General features: G+C 35.1%; 1 protein-coding gene across 1 annotated transcript in view; it reads left to right on the top strand.

Moving 5' to 3' along the window:
- LOC150084536 (protein amalgam-like) overlaps window positions 1-19,701 on the top strand; it is a 350,510-nt gene that overhangs the window by 289,828 nt on the left and 40,981 nt on the right. Inside the window, exon 7 of the mRNA XM_090376474.1 lies at window positions 17,501-17,628. Coding sequence (XP_090232600.1) covers window positions 17,501-17,628 — 128 coding nt within the window. The remainder of the gene's footprint in view (window positions 1-17,500; window positions 17,629-19,701) is intronic.

Below are 19,701 nucleotides of genomic sequence, written 5' to 3'. Positions count from 1 at the left end.
GCAAAGAAAAACAGAAAAGAGTTCTTTACATATTTAAACTCAAGAAGGAAAGGGATGAATCAGATTGGTCCACTGGATATTGATGGTTCAACAGTTGAGGATCCTGCTCAGGTGGCTAACAATCTAAACGAGTATTTTGCGTCTACATTCACGCATGAGGAGTTATTCAGAAAGGAGAATGATGTAGGTAAAGTAAACATTGGCAGTGAGCTGGATGATTTTGTAATAACTGAGAGGAAAGTGGAGGAGAGATTGTTGAGGATAAACATAAAAAAGGCACCTGGGGTGGATGGGATCTATCCAGTTATATTAAAGGAGGCAGCAAAGGAAGTAAGCAAACCCCTAGCCATAATTATGAGAGCTTCTTTGGACTCAGGGGAGGTACCCATAGACTGGAGATGTGCAAATGTAACCCCAATTCACAAAGGAGGATCAAAGGCTGACACAAGTAATTATAGACCTGTTAAACTTCTGTTCCAGGTAAATTAATGGAGGTACTGGTTAAAAAAGCACTGCAGGATCATCTAGACAAGAATTCAGTTATAGCTCAGACACAGCATGGTTTTGTTAAGGGTAGGTCTTGCCTGACCAACAAGAGGTCGGATACTATGATGTAGTCACAAAAGAACTGGATGCAGGGAATAACTTTGATATTATATACTTGGATCTTAGAAAGGCTTTTGATACTGTTGCACATGGAAGACTGCTGCACAAATTGGAGCAGTGTGGCATTGGAGGCAAATTGCTGCTATGGATAAGGGGATGGTTGAGTGGCAGAAGACAGAGAGTGGTAATCAATGGACACTGCACGTGGACTAATGTTATTAGTGGAGTTCCTCAGGGTTTAGTGTTCGGTCCGTTGTTGTTTTCGGTGTTTATGAATGATATTGATGATGGGATATCAAGTTTAATGTCCAAGTTTGCAGATGATACAAAGGTTGGCAGGGTTGTTAAGGACACTACTGACGCTATGCTGCTGCAACAGGATCTGGAAAGGTTGAACAGATGGGCTGAGAGGTGGCAAATGAAGTTTAACGTGAAATATCACCAAAAAGGGGTTAAAGAATCTGTCATTTTGATATTTTAGTTTTTGTAGTTTCTTTAACCCCGTTTTGGTGATATTTCACGTCTTTTGGAACTGGTACCTTCGGGGGGGGGGGGGGTGTACCGCTAAATTATATATAATTGGCATTATTTTAAATTTACATCGTTTTTATTAATTGGGTTTAATGACTAAATTATACAGGGGATTATCGACTACCTTTTTGTCTTATTATCTCTACTTTCCCTTCCCTGTTTGTTTATTTTATATTATTTTACGTTTCGTTTCGCTCTGCATTTTTGCCGTACTACTGGCTGATGTTTTTTATTTTAAATATCATATTTATTTTAATTATCAGATATAATTAGGCTTCATGTGGAGGATGTGCATTTGCTGCCTCTAATGATAGCTTCATATTTATATATATATATATATATATGTATACATAAAACTTATCGTTGTCTACCCACAAGCTAGATGACTTCAACTGGGGCCAACCACCCAGACTGAAGGCAAAAAACAAGTAGTTCTCTGTAATGATCAATATCTGCTAAGATATATAAAAATTCAGAGATTAAGTAATTTGAATCTAACCAATTAAAGGTAGTTAAAAATATTTTTAGAATCAAAAGAAATATATTATAAATGTAAGCATATATTGAATATCGTTGACCTGAAAAAGAACGTAATTTAATAATTAAAAAGAATAAATGTAAAGTACAAGGCATATCTACCATATCCAGGACATAATGTAACAACTAGGCATTATGAAATAATAATCCCTCTAGTGAGTATATATGTGGTGACCCCTATGTGATGGATATGGTAAAAATAAATAATTAATTAAAGTTAAGTTAACACAAAGAGAAACATGCAGATAGTAAGAATAATAATAGAACATGAACTCCATAAAGGCGAAAATATAATAGTACAAATAAGAAATAGTTTCTCCTACATCCTCGGATTACCCTAATAATTTCGGAGAAATAAGAACAAAGAGTGTAGGACAGCTTAAAGACAATACAAGATATAAGTTGTAGCTTGGGTATGCCCAGGATCGCAAACCCTTTCCTATAGTAGGACCCTGAGCTGAATTTGCATGTCACCTTAGCGTGAACTTAAGTATATACAGTGTGGTTATAAAATAAGATAAAATAACATAAAATAAAATAAATGATACACTATAATTTGCAGGCCGGTGGGTACATAGAACTACTTACAGAGAACTGTTTGTCGTTTTTTGTCTTCAGTCTGGGTGGTTGGCCCCAGTTGAAGTCATCTGGATTGTGGGTAGACAACGATAAGTTTTCTGTATATATATATATATATATATGTATATATATTATTTTATTTCATTTTTTTATATCCCTTGCATTTCTTTAAATCCAGCTTGGTATTGTCTGCTCAAATTAACTTTCTATATTATTATCTTCAATATTATACAAAATATTTTATACACATTATGGTCGTAATGCATAGTTGATCTAGCAACTTCATTGGCCCATAAGTATTAGCTACAGCTTGATACAATTTATTAACTTTCTTTCCATATTGCTCATATAAATAAATTATATATATATATATGTATATATATTATTTATAATTTTTATTTATATATAGTTATAATATATATGAGTATAATAGTGATTGTAGTGTGCTACAAAATTTTAGTGTATTTAAAATTGTGCCACAACAACGAAAAGGTTGGGAAACACTGATGTGCATTTGGGGCATGGGGATATAGAATAGAGAATAGTTATGTTTGTAGAAGTCTCCTGTGCATGATGTGTGCTGCTGAACTGTCTATAATGATGCTTTACATGTAATATCAGGTAGAGATCCTATAGATATTGTTATAGCAAGAAAAGTATTAGAATATGCCACAAAAATAAATACTTTACTTGCTTTCAGATAATGGGAGTTAGATCCTGTTTAGATCTAACAAAGAATTATGGAAAAGGAGATATAAAAGTTGAAAGAAAGAGATTTCACTAAGAATTAAGGGAGAAGTGGCAATTGAGATGGGAAAGCTGTGAAGTCATGCACAGGTTTATAGTAGATGAGGATACTGTAGAGAAGATCAGGAGGTGGCCTGATATGGGAATGTTTGCTGCAGTGTTGGTGATGGGGCATGGTCTTAAGAGGAGTATTGTAGAATTGGGAGTAGCCTTTGTTTATGTGGGAGAATAGAGGATAGTGAACACATTATGGAAGAATGTATTGTATATGAGGATTTGAGGAGGGAGATGAAAGATAGGATTTGCACAGATACCTATAGCTTAGGATTTCTTTGATAATAGTGATAAGTATGGTGGCTTCCTGGACTTTGCAAATGCCGTTTATTTGTAGAGGAAGGAAAAGTATATGCAAATATGTAAATATTTTTAGAGTTTTATGGAGTATTGAGATTTGTAAGCATTAGAATTAGTTGAAGTATATGATGCAAGAAAGCAAGCTTATGCATCATCAGCCAAAAAAAAAAAAAAAAAACACTCCCATTTCACCCCTCCATTCATTTCAAATACCTGTCCAGCTCAGCCTTAAATTTATTTAGGCTATCAACTTCCACAGCAAAGGATGGAAGTCTGTTCCACCAACTAACTACCCACTGGCTAAAGGCAAGCTTCCTCACATCTATCCTTCATCTGTCTTTCCTCAATTTGGATTTATGCCCTCTCAGGTGATTATTCTGAGCACGAGGAAGAATCCCATCTAAGACTTTCTTCGAAAGAGCAACCCTTGGTTCCATTCACTAATCTTGTTGCCCTTCTCTGTACTCATTCCAACAGCTCTACATCCTTCTTAAAATGAGGCTTACAGATCTGTATACAGTACTCAAGGTGTGGCCTGACCATTTCCTTATACAAGGGGATAATCACCTCCTTATCCCTGCTAGAAAAATTCCTGTATATCATTGACAAGACACCATGAGCTATTCTTGAAGACCATCTGCACTGCTCAGAAAACTTCAAATCTGCCTGCTGTTCTCTATCACTGTCAGTGTTGATACCACAGAGTTGATACGTTACTGTGATTACTGCTTCCCATATGTAGTATTTTATATTTGTCTATGTTAAACTTCATTTGCCACCTCTCAGCCTATCTGCCCAACTTTTCTAGATCCTGCTGCAGCAGCGTACTGCCATTAGTGTCCATAACAATCCTGCCAACCTTCATATCATTTGCAAACTTGGACATTAAGCTTGACATACCATCATCAATATCATTTATAAATACCGAAAACAACAATGGACCCAACATTGAACCCTGAGGGACTCCGCTAATAACATTAGTCCACGAAGAGCAGTGTCCATTGATTACCACTCTGTCTTCTCCCACTCAGCCATCCCTTTATCCATAGCAGAAATTTGCCTCCAATGCCACACTGCTCCAATTTGTTCAGCAGTCTTCCATGTGCAACAGTATCAAAAGCCTTGAGAGATCCAAATATATGATATCAAAGTTATTCCCTGCATCCAGTTCCTTTGTGACCACATCATAGTGTCCAATCAAATTGGTCAGGTAAGACTTTCCCTTAACAAAACCATGCTGTGTCTGAGCTATAATTGAAGTCTTGTCTAGATGATCTTTCAGTGCTTCTTTAACCAGTGCCTACACTAATTTTCCTGGAACAGAAGTTAAACTAACAGGTCTATAATTACTTGTCGCCCTCTGATCCTCATTTGTGAATTCGGGTCACATTTGCACTTCTTCAGTCCATGGGTATCTCCCCTGAGTCCAAAGAAACTCTCATAATTATGGCTAAGGGTTTGCTTACTTCCTTTGCTGCCTCCTTTAATATAACTGGATAGATCCCATCCATCCCGGGTACCTTTTTTATGTTTATCTGCAATTTCTCCTCCACTTTCCTCTCAGTTATTGCAAAATCATCTAGCTCACTGCCAGAGTTTAATACACTTCTGGTGTTCCCCTCCTTGAATAACTTCTCATGTGTGAATGTAAATGCAAAATACTCATTTAGTTTGTTAGCCACCTAAGCAGGATCATCAGCAGTTGAACCATCAATATCCAGTGGACCAATCTGATTTATCCCTTTCCTTCTAGAGTTTATTTATGTATGGAACTCTTTGTTTTTCTTTGCATCCTTTGCCAAAAATTTTTCATAATCTGCCTTTGCCTGCCTAATCTCCTTTGTGACTTGGCTACAGACCAGCTTATATCTATCATAGGCTTCTATGTCACCCATTAATTTATATGTATCCCATGCATTTTTGTTTTGTGTCATATGTCTCATTAGTTCATCTGACATCTATTTAGGCCTAAAGATTTGAACAGTATTTCTTATTTGCTATGTAAAGCCTAGTAGCTTCAAAATAAATTCTTTGAATGCTTCCCATTTTGAATTTGCTGTTGGTAACATCATCAGTTGGTCCCACTGTATAGAATTTAAATACTGTCTCAGACCACTGTAGTGAACTTTACGAAAGCAAAAACCCTTCCCTTTACTCGATGGTAGTTACCTCTTTGAGTAAATCTCATTTCAGCATACTGTGATCACTGCCACGTAGTGGTTCCTTTATCTGCAGATTCTTAATGCATGAAAAATCACTGTTGATAATCAGATCAAGAGTATATTACTCCCGAGCATGCTGTTGTAGAAAACAATCATCCAATAAATCCACAAAAGCTTTGCTAGTGTGTGAGTGACCAACCACAAATTCCAGTCAATATCTGGGAAATTAAAATCCCCCATTATAAGCCTCTCTGATTTACTGGCTCACTCTATTTCCTTGTACAGTTTCTTATTATACTCATCAGAGTCATTAGGCCTATAACACATTCCAACTCTCAATTTTGATCTCCCAATGTTTATGTCACACCAAACTGACTCGACCCGGCACTGTCCAGCGATGTCGACTGGCTTCACTTCCTTGGATTTTGTGTTTCTGCACTTAACTAATAGCATAAACTAAACTAATAGCATAACCCCTCCTCCCTTCCTATCCTTTCTGTACTCCCTAAATTTCAGTTCTGCATTCCTTATATCTGTGACACTGCATCTCTGATATCCCAACAATATCTGCCTTTGATGTTTTGAGCAATACCTCAAATTCATCAAATTTATTTACCAAACTACTAGCATTGGTGTATACGTGCACCTGTTCCTATTCTTAGCTACCCTAACACAACCTATGTGTTTACTTGTACCGCAGTGACTCCCAGCAGTCTCTGAAATCCCCTGCATCTTGTTTTCCAGGCTGCTGCTCTTTCCAATAAAAACAGTGCAAGAATCACCTTCACCTCTGCCAGTGGCTACTGTTAATCTATTAGTTCTTATATCCCCCCAAGCTAGCAGTTTTCCAACTCACCAAACACTGCCTCGATAACATCAGCAAATATTCTTGCACCCTTTCTATTTAAGTGTATCCCATCCCTGTAGAAGCAGTCTCTCCTGTTAACAAGTACAGACCAGGCTGAAAAAAAATTGTACCCCTTGAGCCTTGTGCAGTCTTTCCAGGGCCGAATTGATCGACAAGGCTCTCATCATATACTCTCTCCTATCGTGTCTGGGCAGAATTGAAGACACTTTCAAATTCAACCCTAATTCATGGCTTTTTTTCAACAGTGACCTGTACTTGTTAAGTAATTCTGCTGGTCTCCTACTCTTAATATCATTAGTGCCAACGTGTACAACAATATCACCTTTTGTGCCGTCATGTTCCACCTATCCTTATTACATACCATGTTCCCCGTTTCCCTGACAGTAGTCTCACCAACAACTTCTAGTTCCTGTGGGACCAGCACATTCTGCTTTGGGGGTTGCCATTGTGTTGCGTGGTGATCAAGTGCAAACTCTGGTGTTGATGTGGGCAGCTGAGAGCTTGATGGGCCCCTCAATTTAGATCCTTCAAGGGCATCCACTCTGTCCTTCAAGCTCTCATATAGGCCCATAACAACGCTGAGTTGTCACCTGATTTCCTCACACTCCTTACATTGCACACACACACACACACACACACACAAAGACATCCCTTGGATGTCTTTGTGTGTGTGTGACAATATGTTTATGTTGTGAGCTTATATAAGATTTTAAAAATTTAGAAAATTGTATTAAAAAATGATAAAATAGAAAAATACAAAAATATATTGTGAGTTTATGAATTGTAAAGTTGTTGGAATGCATTGATTTCGAAGCTATTAGAAGTTTTGTTAGTGCATGAAGTTAGAAAATTCAGAGTATAAATCTGTTCTAGATAGTGGAGATTTGCTTCCCTGGGGCAGGGGTGATAACATGGTCCTCTATACATGACTTGGCATGTGGAGGATTTTGGCTAAGGATCAGTAAAAGATTTAAAATTCAAAATTAGTGATATTATGTGCAGATGAGCTTCAGTTCAGGAAGCATAGGACTCTAAAGGAATTAGATGAGATGAGATACACTGAACGAATCACTTACACCTCTGCCTGTGACTACTATTAATCTGTTTATCTCTCTCCTCTAATTAGCAGCTTTTTGACCCATCCACAACACTGCTTCAATAGCATCAGCAAATCTCTATTGTTAACAAGCACAGACCGTGCTTAGAATAATGATACCCCATGAGCCTTACATAGTATTCCAGGTCTGAATTGATTGACAAGTTCCCACCCCTATATTGTCTGAGCAGAATTGCAAACACTTTCACTTTCAGTCCTTAGTGACCTTGTTTCCACATTGCCCTGTACTTGTTAATTAAATCCTCAAGATCAGTGTTTAGATCCTGAGGATTTAATTAACAAGTACATAGCCAAGTTTTTGGGCCGTTAGGCAAGAAATTATTTCGAGCCCCTTATTTTTATTAAAATAAATTTTAATTAGGTGTAATATAAAAAAAAAATGTTGAAACATTTTAATAACATATGTATTTTATTTACGATTTTTTTATAATTTTACAAACATTAAAAATATGTAAATTAATATTACAATATGATACTACTTATTAAATAAAATTTGACAAACATAAAAAAAATCATACTTAACTAATAAATTTATGAAAAAAGTTAAAACGTTACTTTTCGTGCTTTTACATTTGCGAAATCATTAATAATATCTTAAATCCATTTTACTGGCATATTTATGCTCAATAGCCAGTATTGCAAGATTGCACAGTCTACTCTGAGCAATAGCATTTCTTTATAATCTTTTATTATTCGTATTTTACTAAATGATCTTTTGGGAGAGGCAGCGCAAGGAAAAAAATAACATAAACTAAAAATTTCTGCAAAGTTACTTTCTAGGGCACTATATTTTGAAACTAACAAATAAAAAATCATCTTATAGACATGTCTGCTGATAAATCTTGTTTAATAAGTGTGAATGATTAAATTACAATATTGAATCGGCAGTTGGGGAGAGAGCACAGATGAATACTTTTTATGAGATTTTCACACTCGCTTAATGGTTCGAGCCCGTCACCGCCAAATACGGAGGATGCGGAAAGGTCAAGGGAATGACCACCGCATATTCCCGGAGCAATATGGCCTTAGTTGCTAATGCTCCTAAAAAAACCAAATAACAAACAAACAAACTCGCTTAATATATCAGAATTTTACATATTTTTTTTGGTTCTAGTATTACAAAATAATTTTTTACTAACTTCATACTTTTAAAACTATTTTTAATATGTATTATAATTTTGTCTAAAACGTGTTTTTTACTGATTTTAAAAAAAAACTGATTTCTATTATCAAACAAAAAACCTGAAGCTAAATTCATCGTACTGTCTTTTAGTTCTATGTTGTCGTTTGTCTTCATATTTCGGATCTACTCCTTGACAATTAGATTCGTATTTAATTTGTTTGTATGAATTTCAAATGTTTTGTAAATTTTTACTCGCTCGATCCAATACAGAAGTACATTCATCAAGGTCTATATCATGTTTCTGTAGAGTTTTTGAAGCATAATTAATTTTGCACATCACGTTATTCAAAAATATACAAATGAAAATAAAATCAAATGTCATTATTTGCTTCATTATTCTTTATCGCGGTCTGCTTTTTTTAGTTGATTTAAGATTAATTTCTGTCAAAACTTTTATAATATCCACAGGATGAACATTCACAGCTGTTAGAGACTCTACTCTACCAGACCAATGAGTAGGGTTGAGTTTTTTAATGTAACTTCATATTCCCCAGTAAATTTAGAAAAAAATCCCATCTTTTTGTACTATTTCCAAAAAAATTATACAAATTTTGAAGAACGTCGAAAAATGATGAAATGTTATTACAACAATTTTGGCTGTCATTAATAACTAAATTTAAATTGTGACTTGCACAATGAATGTACTCTGCATTTGATTGGATCCTTTTAATGCGTGACTGCACACCATTATAAATTACCACTCATGGCATTAGCTCCATCATATCCCTGGCCATAACATTTTTCAATGGGAATATTTACTTTGTGTAATATTTTCATTATATTATATGTCATCATTTCTGCTGAATGATCATTCATGTCATAGAATCCTAAAAACATTTCACAAATTTCAAAATTTTTGGATTTTTCATTTTCATTGCAAATTATGTGAACATGTCGTACACTAACATTTAATTGATCTTTTTTTGTGAGATCTTGAGTAGTATCTAAACTTAGTGAATAGAATGGTGCTGAATTAATTTTGAGTGTTAATTCTTTTGTTAATTTGGTACCTAAACATTCTATTAACTCATTTTGGATAGTGGGGTTTAAATAAGTTACTGAACCAGATGGCTTATTAATAATTTGTTTCATTACATCATCATAGTAGGAAAGTAAATGGACTTGCGATAAAAAAATTGCTGTTGTAATCTTCTGAAAATCCTTCCCAATGACTGTGAAATTCTGAAGAATTTCCAACATAAGTGTTATCTGAAATAACTGTTCTCTAGTACCATTTTCCAAAATGAGGATCTGTATCCTACTTGATCCTCAAGATCTTTATTAATTGTTGCATTCCTTTGCCACATTTCATGTATAGCACATGCCTCGATACGTTGAGAAACGTTGCGAGTTTTGATCCGAAAAGATAGATTTTTGTCAATCTCATAGTCCAGAATGCCACTGACTTTTTAATATTTGAAAACAGCCAGCATGGTTGGCAATATGCAGCATCTAAAATTCGTGAGTAGCACAGCCTCAAATGAGGAATAGGACCATACATTGAAGTAGAATAGTAGTACATGTCACTAAAACTTCTATTTGGTTGTTCAGGATCCCTTAGAAATGGTCCTTTAGGTCTCTGAGGTGACAAACTGATGTTTCTTTTTGTTTCGTCAGAAATGTTGATGTCCATGTATTCTCCCAGATTGCTTGAGGGAATAAATGGTGCAGTGTGTTCAATACTAATTTCCGACAAAGGCATATCTATGATTGTTGAATTGTTTTCGTTTGATGGCCCTGCTTGATTTAAATGATCCGCAGATATATTTACACCAGCAGCATTCTTTTCTACATTTTCTGATTCAATACTGGTCTTTTCTTTACCTTTCCTCTGGACATAATTCATTACTATGTTTTGTAAAGAAATGATCTAATTTAGGTAATTTATTGACTACTTGTTCTTTTGCTTTATTCATTTTTCTTTTTTTTTTTTTTGTGCTCCACTCTTTCCCTTTTTCTTTTCATTCACTTTTAACTAAAAATTTTATTAATTTAATTTTAAACTTTATTTTAAATACAAATAGCAATAATAAACAAATTTTTTATGTCAGTTTCTGTTTTGATAATGACTTAAACTTGAACAAACTTGAATTGAAATTAATCAACTAACAACTTTTGACCAGCGTATATGGCTAAATGTTCATATACGTGGGGCCTATCCCACCTGTCAAGTTGGGGAATCCCAAACATCATATGGTATGATGATCACTATACAAAGTTGCATTTGTAAAAGCAAAATAAAGACTGCCGCCGCCTGGGTTTGTTATGTTTTGGCAATAAGATATAAGAATTCCTTCCTTATTCTAGATGTATCACATTGTTGAAGAGGTCAGTGGAAAAATATTTTCATTACGTGTTGCATCTGTCTATAGGCCCTAGCGTAGTAGGGGCAGCCCCTACTTGCATCTGTCTATGGGCCCTGGTGAAGTAGGACCCTTAATTCACTAGGTCTCCTAGTCTTTGCCTACTTTTGCTATACGGTAGCTATGCTCCTGTCTCAGATCTCCTTCTCTTAATATCATTACTTACAATTAAAATATTAGTAGAGCAAAAGACATTTAAAAAACTTTTAGAACTATTTACAGTAACATGTATGTATTTTTAACTTTAAAGTATAAGTTTAAACCTTAAAGTTAAAAGGTTTTTTAAACCTTTTTAACTTTAAGGTTTAAGTTTCAATGTTTTATTCAAAATGTTCCAAGAACATTTTGAATAAAACATTGAAACACATTATGATCCGAGGTTAATCACAAGGGGTCATTATGTTTAATTATGAGGGCATCACTGGACTTGAAGTTTCCTATTTTGGAGAAGTGCCAATTCAATACATAAAGGTGGGTCTAAGAGTGAAGTAGGTAACTACCAACTGTCAGTCTGACTTCACTGGTAGGGAGAATTCAAGAATGTGTTATAGGACCATTTAGATAGAAATGGAATTATGAAGGAAACACAGCATGGTAAGCTCAACCAACCTAGTAAGCTGTTTTGTAATCACTCATGAGTTACATGTAGAAAATAATTTAAATAGTTTTTTTTTTTATTATTTATTTATTTTTTATTTTATTTTAGCAAAGCATTTGACTTAGTCCCACATGAGAAGTTACTGTATAAGCTGTTGAGATTATGGATAAGATTCTAAGATGGATTGCAGGGTGGCTGTAGGGTGGGAGGCAGTGGGTTGTGATAATGGATACTCTTCATACTGAGCCAACATAAGAAGTGGAGATCTCCAAGGATCAGTACTAATTTTATTTTCTTGTTTTTGATTTTCTTAAATGACAATTGATGCAGGGATACAAGGATGTTAAAATTTGCAGATGATATCAAGATGGCAGAGTAGTTAATGATCATCACCAGGCAGCACTTCTTCAGAATGACAGATAGACTTTGGGGGGAGGGGTCAGAAAAGTAGTGGCTATGTTTTAAAGCAGCAAAATATGAGTTCTTACACTTGAGGAAGGGGGGATATTGGTATTGGTATGGTTATTTCTGGTACAAGGGCTACTTAGGCCATATTGTGCCTAAGAGGGAATATGGCAGTCACAAAATAACTTATACACTTAGTAGGGTTGAATTTAAAACAGTGGAGGAAGAAAAGGATTTGGGAGTTACAATATGTTCAGACATGAGGTTCTCTGAACAGTGTAAACTTGTAGCAAGGAAGGCACATTGGGTCCTGTTGATGATTTATCTGATATTTGCTTGTAGAAAGAGGAATGTCATAATTCCACTGTATAAAACAGTTGTAAAGAAGCACTTGGAATACTGTGTTCAAGTCTTGAAGAGAAATTGTTGATATTAAATGTAAAAAAGACACCTGGAGTGGGTGCCTTTTGTACATTTAGTATTAACAATTTCTTTTCCAGACTATAACACAGTATTACAAGGTAAGAAAAAGAGGTAAGTAAACCTTTAGCCATGATTATAGAGCATCTTTGAATTTGGGGTGGGGGGTCCCTGTGGACTGGAGATGTGCAAATGTGCCCCCAATTATCGAGGGGTGACATCAGTAATTACAGACCTGTTAGCTTGACTTCTGTTCCAGAGAAAAGAATGGAGTCACTGGTTAAAGTAACACAGTACCATCTGGATAGAAATGCAGTAACAAAGGAACTGGATGCAAAAAATAATTTTGATAGTATATACTTGGATTTCAGAAAAGCTTCTGATACTTTTTCACAAATTGGAGCAGTGTGAAATTAAGGGCAAGTCACTGGTATAGATAAAGGGATGGTTGAGTGGAAGAAGACAGAGTGATTATCAATGGCACTGCTCTTCTTGGACTAACGTTATTAGCAGATTTCCCCAGGGTTCAGTACTAGGCTTGTTATTTTCTGGATTTATTGACATAGGCATGTCAGGCTTAAAGTCTAAGTTTGCAGATGATATGAAGGTTGGCATGGTGGTTAATCACAGTACTCAGGGTATGCAGCAACAAGATCTACACAGATTAGGCAGATGGGCCAAGAAGTGGAAATTGAAGTTTAATATTGGCAAATACAAGGTACTTCTTATAAGGAGCAGCAATCCTAGATTAATCTATCAACTAAGTGGCACCAAACCGAGGTTAGTATAGAATGAAAAAGACCTGTGAGTAACTGTGCAGTCAGATATGAAGTTCTTGGAGCAGTGCAGACAGGCTGCCATGACAGCTCATGAAGTTTTGTCTATGATATTTATTAATTTTGCTATCAGGGATAAGATGGTGGTTATCCCATTGTACCTCACCTTGAGTACTGCATAAAAGTCTGGAGGCCTTGTTTTAGACAGGATGTAGATCTACTAGAACAGGTGAACAGAAGGGCAATAAGATTGGTGAGGGAAACAAAAGGATGGTCTTATCAAGAAAGGCTTCAGTTCTGCAAACTGCAGCATCTGGAGTCTTAGGCACCTGTGAGAAAATCTGATTGAGGTGGCTTTGAATGGATTGAGGAAGCCCAATGCTGACGGAATCCATCCTGTGTCACACTACCCATTTGGGGGGGGGACATAAATTCAAATTGAGGCAGGATGGTTGAAGAGTAGATGTGAGGAAATTTTCCTGAATGTAGGTGGGGTGGTTGATCGTTTGAACAAATTCCCATCTTGTGTAGTAGAGGTTGGTACTGTGTATAAATTGAAGGAACAACTAGACAAAGTGTTAGCAGAGATGGGCAGGAGAAATGTTGGCTGATGTAATTTTGCAAGTAAGCTTGCTTTCTTGCATCATTTGCCACTACTAATGGTAAGTATGGAGACTGAACTCAAAGAAAGACATCTCACACTGTGAAAGGATTCAAAGTTGGGTAAAGTACTCACTTGCCACCCTGTCTTGAGTAGCAAGTGAGTTTGATAAATTAATGTCCATGTGAGGAGAGACTTTTAATATGTGTACTGCAGAGGTTTGGTAACTAGGTAAAGCAAGTAAAATGAATGGGGGAGAAATTTCCGTTATGATTCCAGAACTAGGACCATGAATTGAATTCAAATTATGGGGGAAGAGGTTTATTTTGAATTGCAGGATGTTTTCTTTTATCTAGTGAGTGTTGCTTATTGTAATAAATTGCCTGTGTTTGAGGCTGAGGGCTTTGGGGAGATTCAAATGTCAGTTGGATAGCAAACTATGTGAGGAGGGAGTCAAGTGGGTGATTTGTTTGTTTGTGTATTTTATTTATTTATTTTTTTGTCTGGTACAGCGAAATCCTTGGGCTTCCTTGCACCATACGACTACTAATTTCACTAATATTTGTCCTTCGTTTGGCATAGAACAATGGTGCGATTAAATAGTATAGGTCAAATAAAGGGAAAATATTAGTGAAATTAGTATTAGTCATATGGTCGATACTAATTTGCTGTACCAAACTATGTATTCAATTTTAATATACACCAGAAATTCCTAGATGGCAAATTAACGTTTTGAATTATACTATTTCAAACCTTTCATGTATGGATAATTTTTATGTATATAGAGAATAGTGTGGTTTCAAGATATTCATAAACTTTCAGTACAGAGTAAGTAATTGATTGTTGTAACAAACTTCCATTTGGTCTTATGGAAGTAAGTAGTTTGAATAAATAGTTTTTTTTTTTTTTTTTTGTTTTGCTTCCTTGATCACTTACCTTTGATACCTTGGAAGTATATATTGTAGATGGAGTAATGTGATAATTTTTTTTTTTGTTTTTTTATTAATGATGGAATTACACTAATCTATCATTGATGTATATGGCTTAATAAATGTGAAGACTTTAAATCAATTAAATGTGCAGACTTTAAATCAATCAAATGTACTATTTTGGAACACTTAAATGAAATGATTATGATTATTTTTTTTATTTTTTTATTTTTTTTTTTTTTCAGAAATAAAAGTTTACCAAGATTGAGTAATGATTATTATTATTTTTATATATAATGCTTTATTTTGTCTCATATATGATGCAAGGAAACCCATCCTGCTGTGGTATTGGGGGATATTTTGACTACGCATGTGATTCTTGAGTGGCAATAAATGAATATGTATTTAATATTCCTCCTGCCTATGATGCATAGCAAATCCACTATAGTGTGACGCCTCTGTAGCCAGGGGGGGCAGGAGCAGCAGTGCGTAGCACACGCTTCTTGATTAGACCGGGGTTCGAGCCCGTGACCACCAAATACGGAGGATACAGAAAGGTCAGGGAATGACCACTGCATATCCCCGGAGCAATATGGCCTTAGTTGCTAATGCTCCTAAAAACCAAAATAACTAACTAAACCACTATATTGTCACAGTGGATGCAGAAGAGATATTGTACTAAAGGTGCAATTAGTACAATAAATTTTCAAGGCAGGGTTATTTCCCCATCCCAGCACTTTCAGAGAGAATGCCCCATTCCCAAGGACCTTTAACCTCATCCCAATAGATTTCTTGCTTTGGAAGACAGCTATCTGCATGCTCTTGTGTATATCTTGAAATTATATATGGGTGCTATGTGACACTTTGCAGAGGTGCATTGAGCTCAGTATTCATTTTCATGGATGATAATGCTCCCTCATATAGGGATGAGCTGGTCAATGAAAGTCAGATATTCTTTGGCATAGACTGTCCAATCAGATCTGCAGACTGAATCTAACTGAACATGTCTAGAATCAGGGCAGAATTAAGGATGAAATAGGCCCCCGGCCATATTTTGGTGCTATGTGACACTTGGCAGAGATGTGTTGAGCTCAGTATTCATTTTCATGGATGATAATTCTCCTTCATATAGGGATGAGCTGGTCAATGAAAGTCAGATATTCTTTGGCATAGATTGTCCAATCAGATCTGCAGACTAAATCTAACTGAACATGTCTAGAATCAGGGCCGGATTAAGGATGAAATAGGCCCCCGGCCATATTTAAATTTGATGCCCATTTAATATATATATATTACACACATATATATAAATACAAATACTACGTAGGATTTTATATTTATATTGTGAATAATAATTCCTTTATTAAAATGTAAACTAAGAAGTCAAAAATGTTTTATGTTTTTTGACTTGGAAAAATAAAGTAATAATAAAAATAATTTTAACAGAAACTTAACTTATTTATTGTACAATAAAAAGGTATGAGAATAAAATTTAAACACTTAACAAGTTTTTAGTTTGAGAATGCTTTTATATTACATGTTTTCTTGGCTTATTATTATTATTAGAAATATTTATCACTACTTTAGAAAATATTTACACTGAAAATTAGGCCCCTCTTCGTGTGAGGCTTCCTGCCATGGCCAGTTTGGCCGTAGTGTTAACATGGCCCTGTCTAGAATGTGGAATGCTTTAGGGAGATGAATTTGGGGATATGGTATGTGTATCTCCTCCTGAATGTACTAAGCTCTGCTCTTGTAGGAGAGTGGGATTTATTACAAGGCCTTGTAATCAGTATGACAGCATGTTGTCAAAGATTTGTCTGTTAGGAGTGATCATATTGCCTACTAATAACCGTACTAAATATATAGAACTAGCCCTTTATTTAATTTTGAATGGTTATGATCTTGTAATTATGATTCATAAAATTAAAGCCATATTTCTTTTTGCTCAGTATAACTGAATGTTATAATAATACTCTACAAAAGATTTGATAGGATACCATCGAGAACATGTCTTAATTCAATTTTTTAATTTTTTTAATTAATTAAATTTTTAATTAAAAAAATGATTAATTTTTTTTAAAATTAAAAAAATTGACTTTTGGACATTAGTGTAGTAAGAAGTTTGATTTTTGCACTATTTTTAATGATGTTTCTTCTCAATACAGACCATTTTTAATGCCAGATTTTATTTACTAAATGATAGGTAGAAAGAGTAAGAGAAACAGAGTTAAGCTCCTTTTTTTGTATGAAATGAAGCATCAAGAGGTTGAAAGATATCAAGTAACAAGGCTTTAGAATGATAAATTATTTTGTAGTCATTCAAAAATAAAAATAAATTAATCAAATTGAGGGCTTGTACATTGTAGTTCACTCTTTCCTTTCCTCCTGATAAAATAGATTCACTAAAAGCAGACTGATGTATATGGTTTTTTATCATATTTTTTGAACAGATTTATGAAATTGATTAAAATTATTTCATATTGGAATGAAAATGACCTGTGTTAAAATAATTAAATCATGATGATTAATAATCTAAAAGTTATGTTTTATATTCAGAAACACTTTGGCTTAAATATTAAACAATCCTTTTAAATCCTTATTTAATTATGTTAATGATAAATATTATCATTTATCATCACAGTAGGACTAAATGTTTCTGAGCTGCATGTAAATGCTTCTGAGCCTTATGACTGAAGCTACTTATTTTCCCTGAAAATGTAGGTCTTGCTGCCCCTGTGATGATTAAAAGTGAGTCAGATGGTAAAGAACAGTCTAGTTATCTGTTGAAGTGGAGTGTAAATTCATACAGTCCAATTATTGAATATTTGCTAAGATATAAGAAGATGGAGGTATTTGACTAGTTAACCATTCTTCATAAAGCTATTTTGATTATTTGGTGTTGTACTTCATTTCACTTAAGTTGCTAAAATTCTTTTTGAATCATTGAAATATATACACGTTTATAAAAACAACAGCTACACAGAATAAATTAATTGTCATACGCTAAGGTTTGAGGGATGTCTGAATACTCAAAAGGTATTCAGACATCTTGATATTATTAATGAATAGTTGTAAAAATAGTTATAAAAGTATCAAGGAAATGCATAATAGGCCACATGGCAGAGCTTAGGCAAATTACTAGAGGTTTCATGGTTGAGTGTCATTGTAGTTGGTTTGAATCTTTCAAAGTTAACTTTTGCCACCACTGAAACAAAACAAAAAAAAAAAACAGTAGTACAAAAGTTTCTGGTGGGGTATGGAGAGGAGGATGGACCTACTGTCTTGCTGGATGAATATAATTTTCTACAGATAGTTAAATTGGAGGTCTGGACATTAACGTGGTGGCCATAATGCATTTAACTTTCCATAGATAGCCAGTTTCCATGGTAGAGCTGAAACTCACAGGCAGGCCCAATATAATGCTATCGAATGCCACTGAATGTTACTCAGGGTAGTGCATTAGCAGTGGCAAATAATACAAGAAAGCAAGCTTATACAGATTAAAAATATATTATACACAATACATAAATAAATAAAAAAAAAAGTAGATATCACCCCCATTTCACCTATTCATACACTCCAATAGTTTGTCTAGTCCCTCTGTGAATTTATTTAAGTTATCAACTTCTATATCAGATGGAAGTTTGTTCTAGCAGTCAACCACCAGCTGGCTAAAAGTTGACTTCTGCACATCTATTCTACAACTGTCCTTCCTCAATTTCTATTTGTGCTTCCTTCATGTGTGTGTGTGTGTGTGTATTATCTGAGCAAGAGTAACAGTAGCCACTGGCAGAGGTGAAAGTGATTCTTGCACTGCTTCTATTGGAATGAGCCACAGCCTGGAAAATAAGATGCAGGATATTTCAGAGACTGCTGGGAATCATTGGGGTACAAGTAAACACATGGGTTGTGTTAGGGTAGCTAAGAAAAAGAACAGGTGCATGTATACTTGCATGTACACCAATGCTAGGAGTTTAGTAAATAAATTTGATGAATTTGAGGTATTGCTCAAAACATCAAAGGCAGATATTGTGGGAATTTCAGAGACGTGGTGTCACACAGATATAAGGAATGAAGAACTGGAATTTGGGGAGTACAATGTCTACAGAAAGGATAGACAGAATAGGAAGGAAGGAGGGGTTATGCTATTAGTTAAGAAATACATAAAATCCAAGGAAGTGAATCCAGTCTACATTGCTGGACAGTGCAGTGTCGAGTCAGTTTGGTGTGACATAAGCACTGGGAGATCAAAATTGAGAGTAGGAGTGTGCTGTAGGCCTAATGACTCTGATCAGTATAATAAGAAACTGTACAGGGAAATAGAGTGGGCCAGTAAATCAGAGAGTCTTATAATGGGGGATTTTAATTTCCCAGATATTGACTGGAATTTCGGGGCTGGTCACTCACACACTAGCAACACTTTTGTGGATTTATTGGATGATTGTTTTCTACATCAGCATGTTTGAGAGGCAACTAGAGGGAGTAATACTCTTGATTTGATTATCAGTAGTGATTCTTCAAGCATTAAAAATCTGCAGGTAAATGAACCACTAGGTGGCAGTGATCACAGTCTACTGAAGTGGGATTTACTCAAAGAGGTAACTACCATTAGGGGTAAAGGGAAGGGTTATTGCTTTCATAAAGGTGACTACGATGGACTGAGACAGTATTTAAATTCTATATAGTGGGACCAACTGATGATGTTACCAACAGCAAATTCAAAATGGGAAGCATTCAAAGAACTTATCTTGGAAGCTACTAGGCTTTACATACCAACTAAGAAATATTGTTCAAGGTTTAGGCCTAAGTGGATGTCAGATGAACTAATGAGACATATGGCAGAGAAGAAAAATGCATGGGATACATACAGATTAACACATGACACAGAAGCCTATGATAGAAACAAGTTGGTCTGTAACCAA

Source organism: Mastigoproctus giganteus, chromosome 6, assembly GCF_048544385.1.
Source record: "Mastigoproctus giganteus isolate SK-2022 chromosome 6, ASM4854438v1, whole genome shotgun sequence".
Taxonomy (NCBI): Eukaryota; Metazoa; Arthropoda; class Arachnida; order Uropygi; family Thelyphonidae; genus Mastigoproctus; species Mastigoproctus giganteus.
This window is presented reverse-complemented; position numbering and strand designations above follow the sequence as displayed.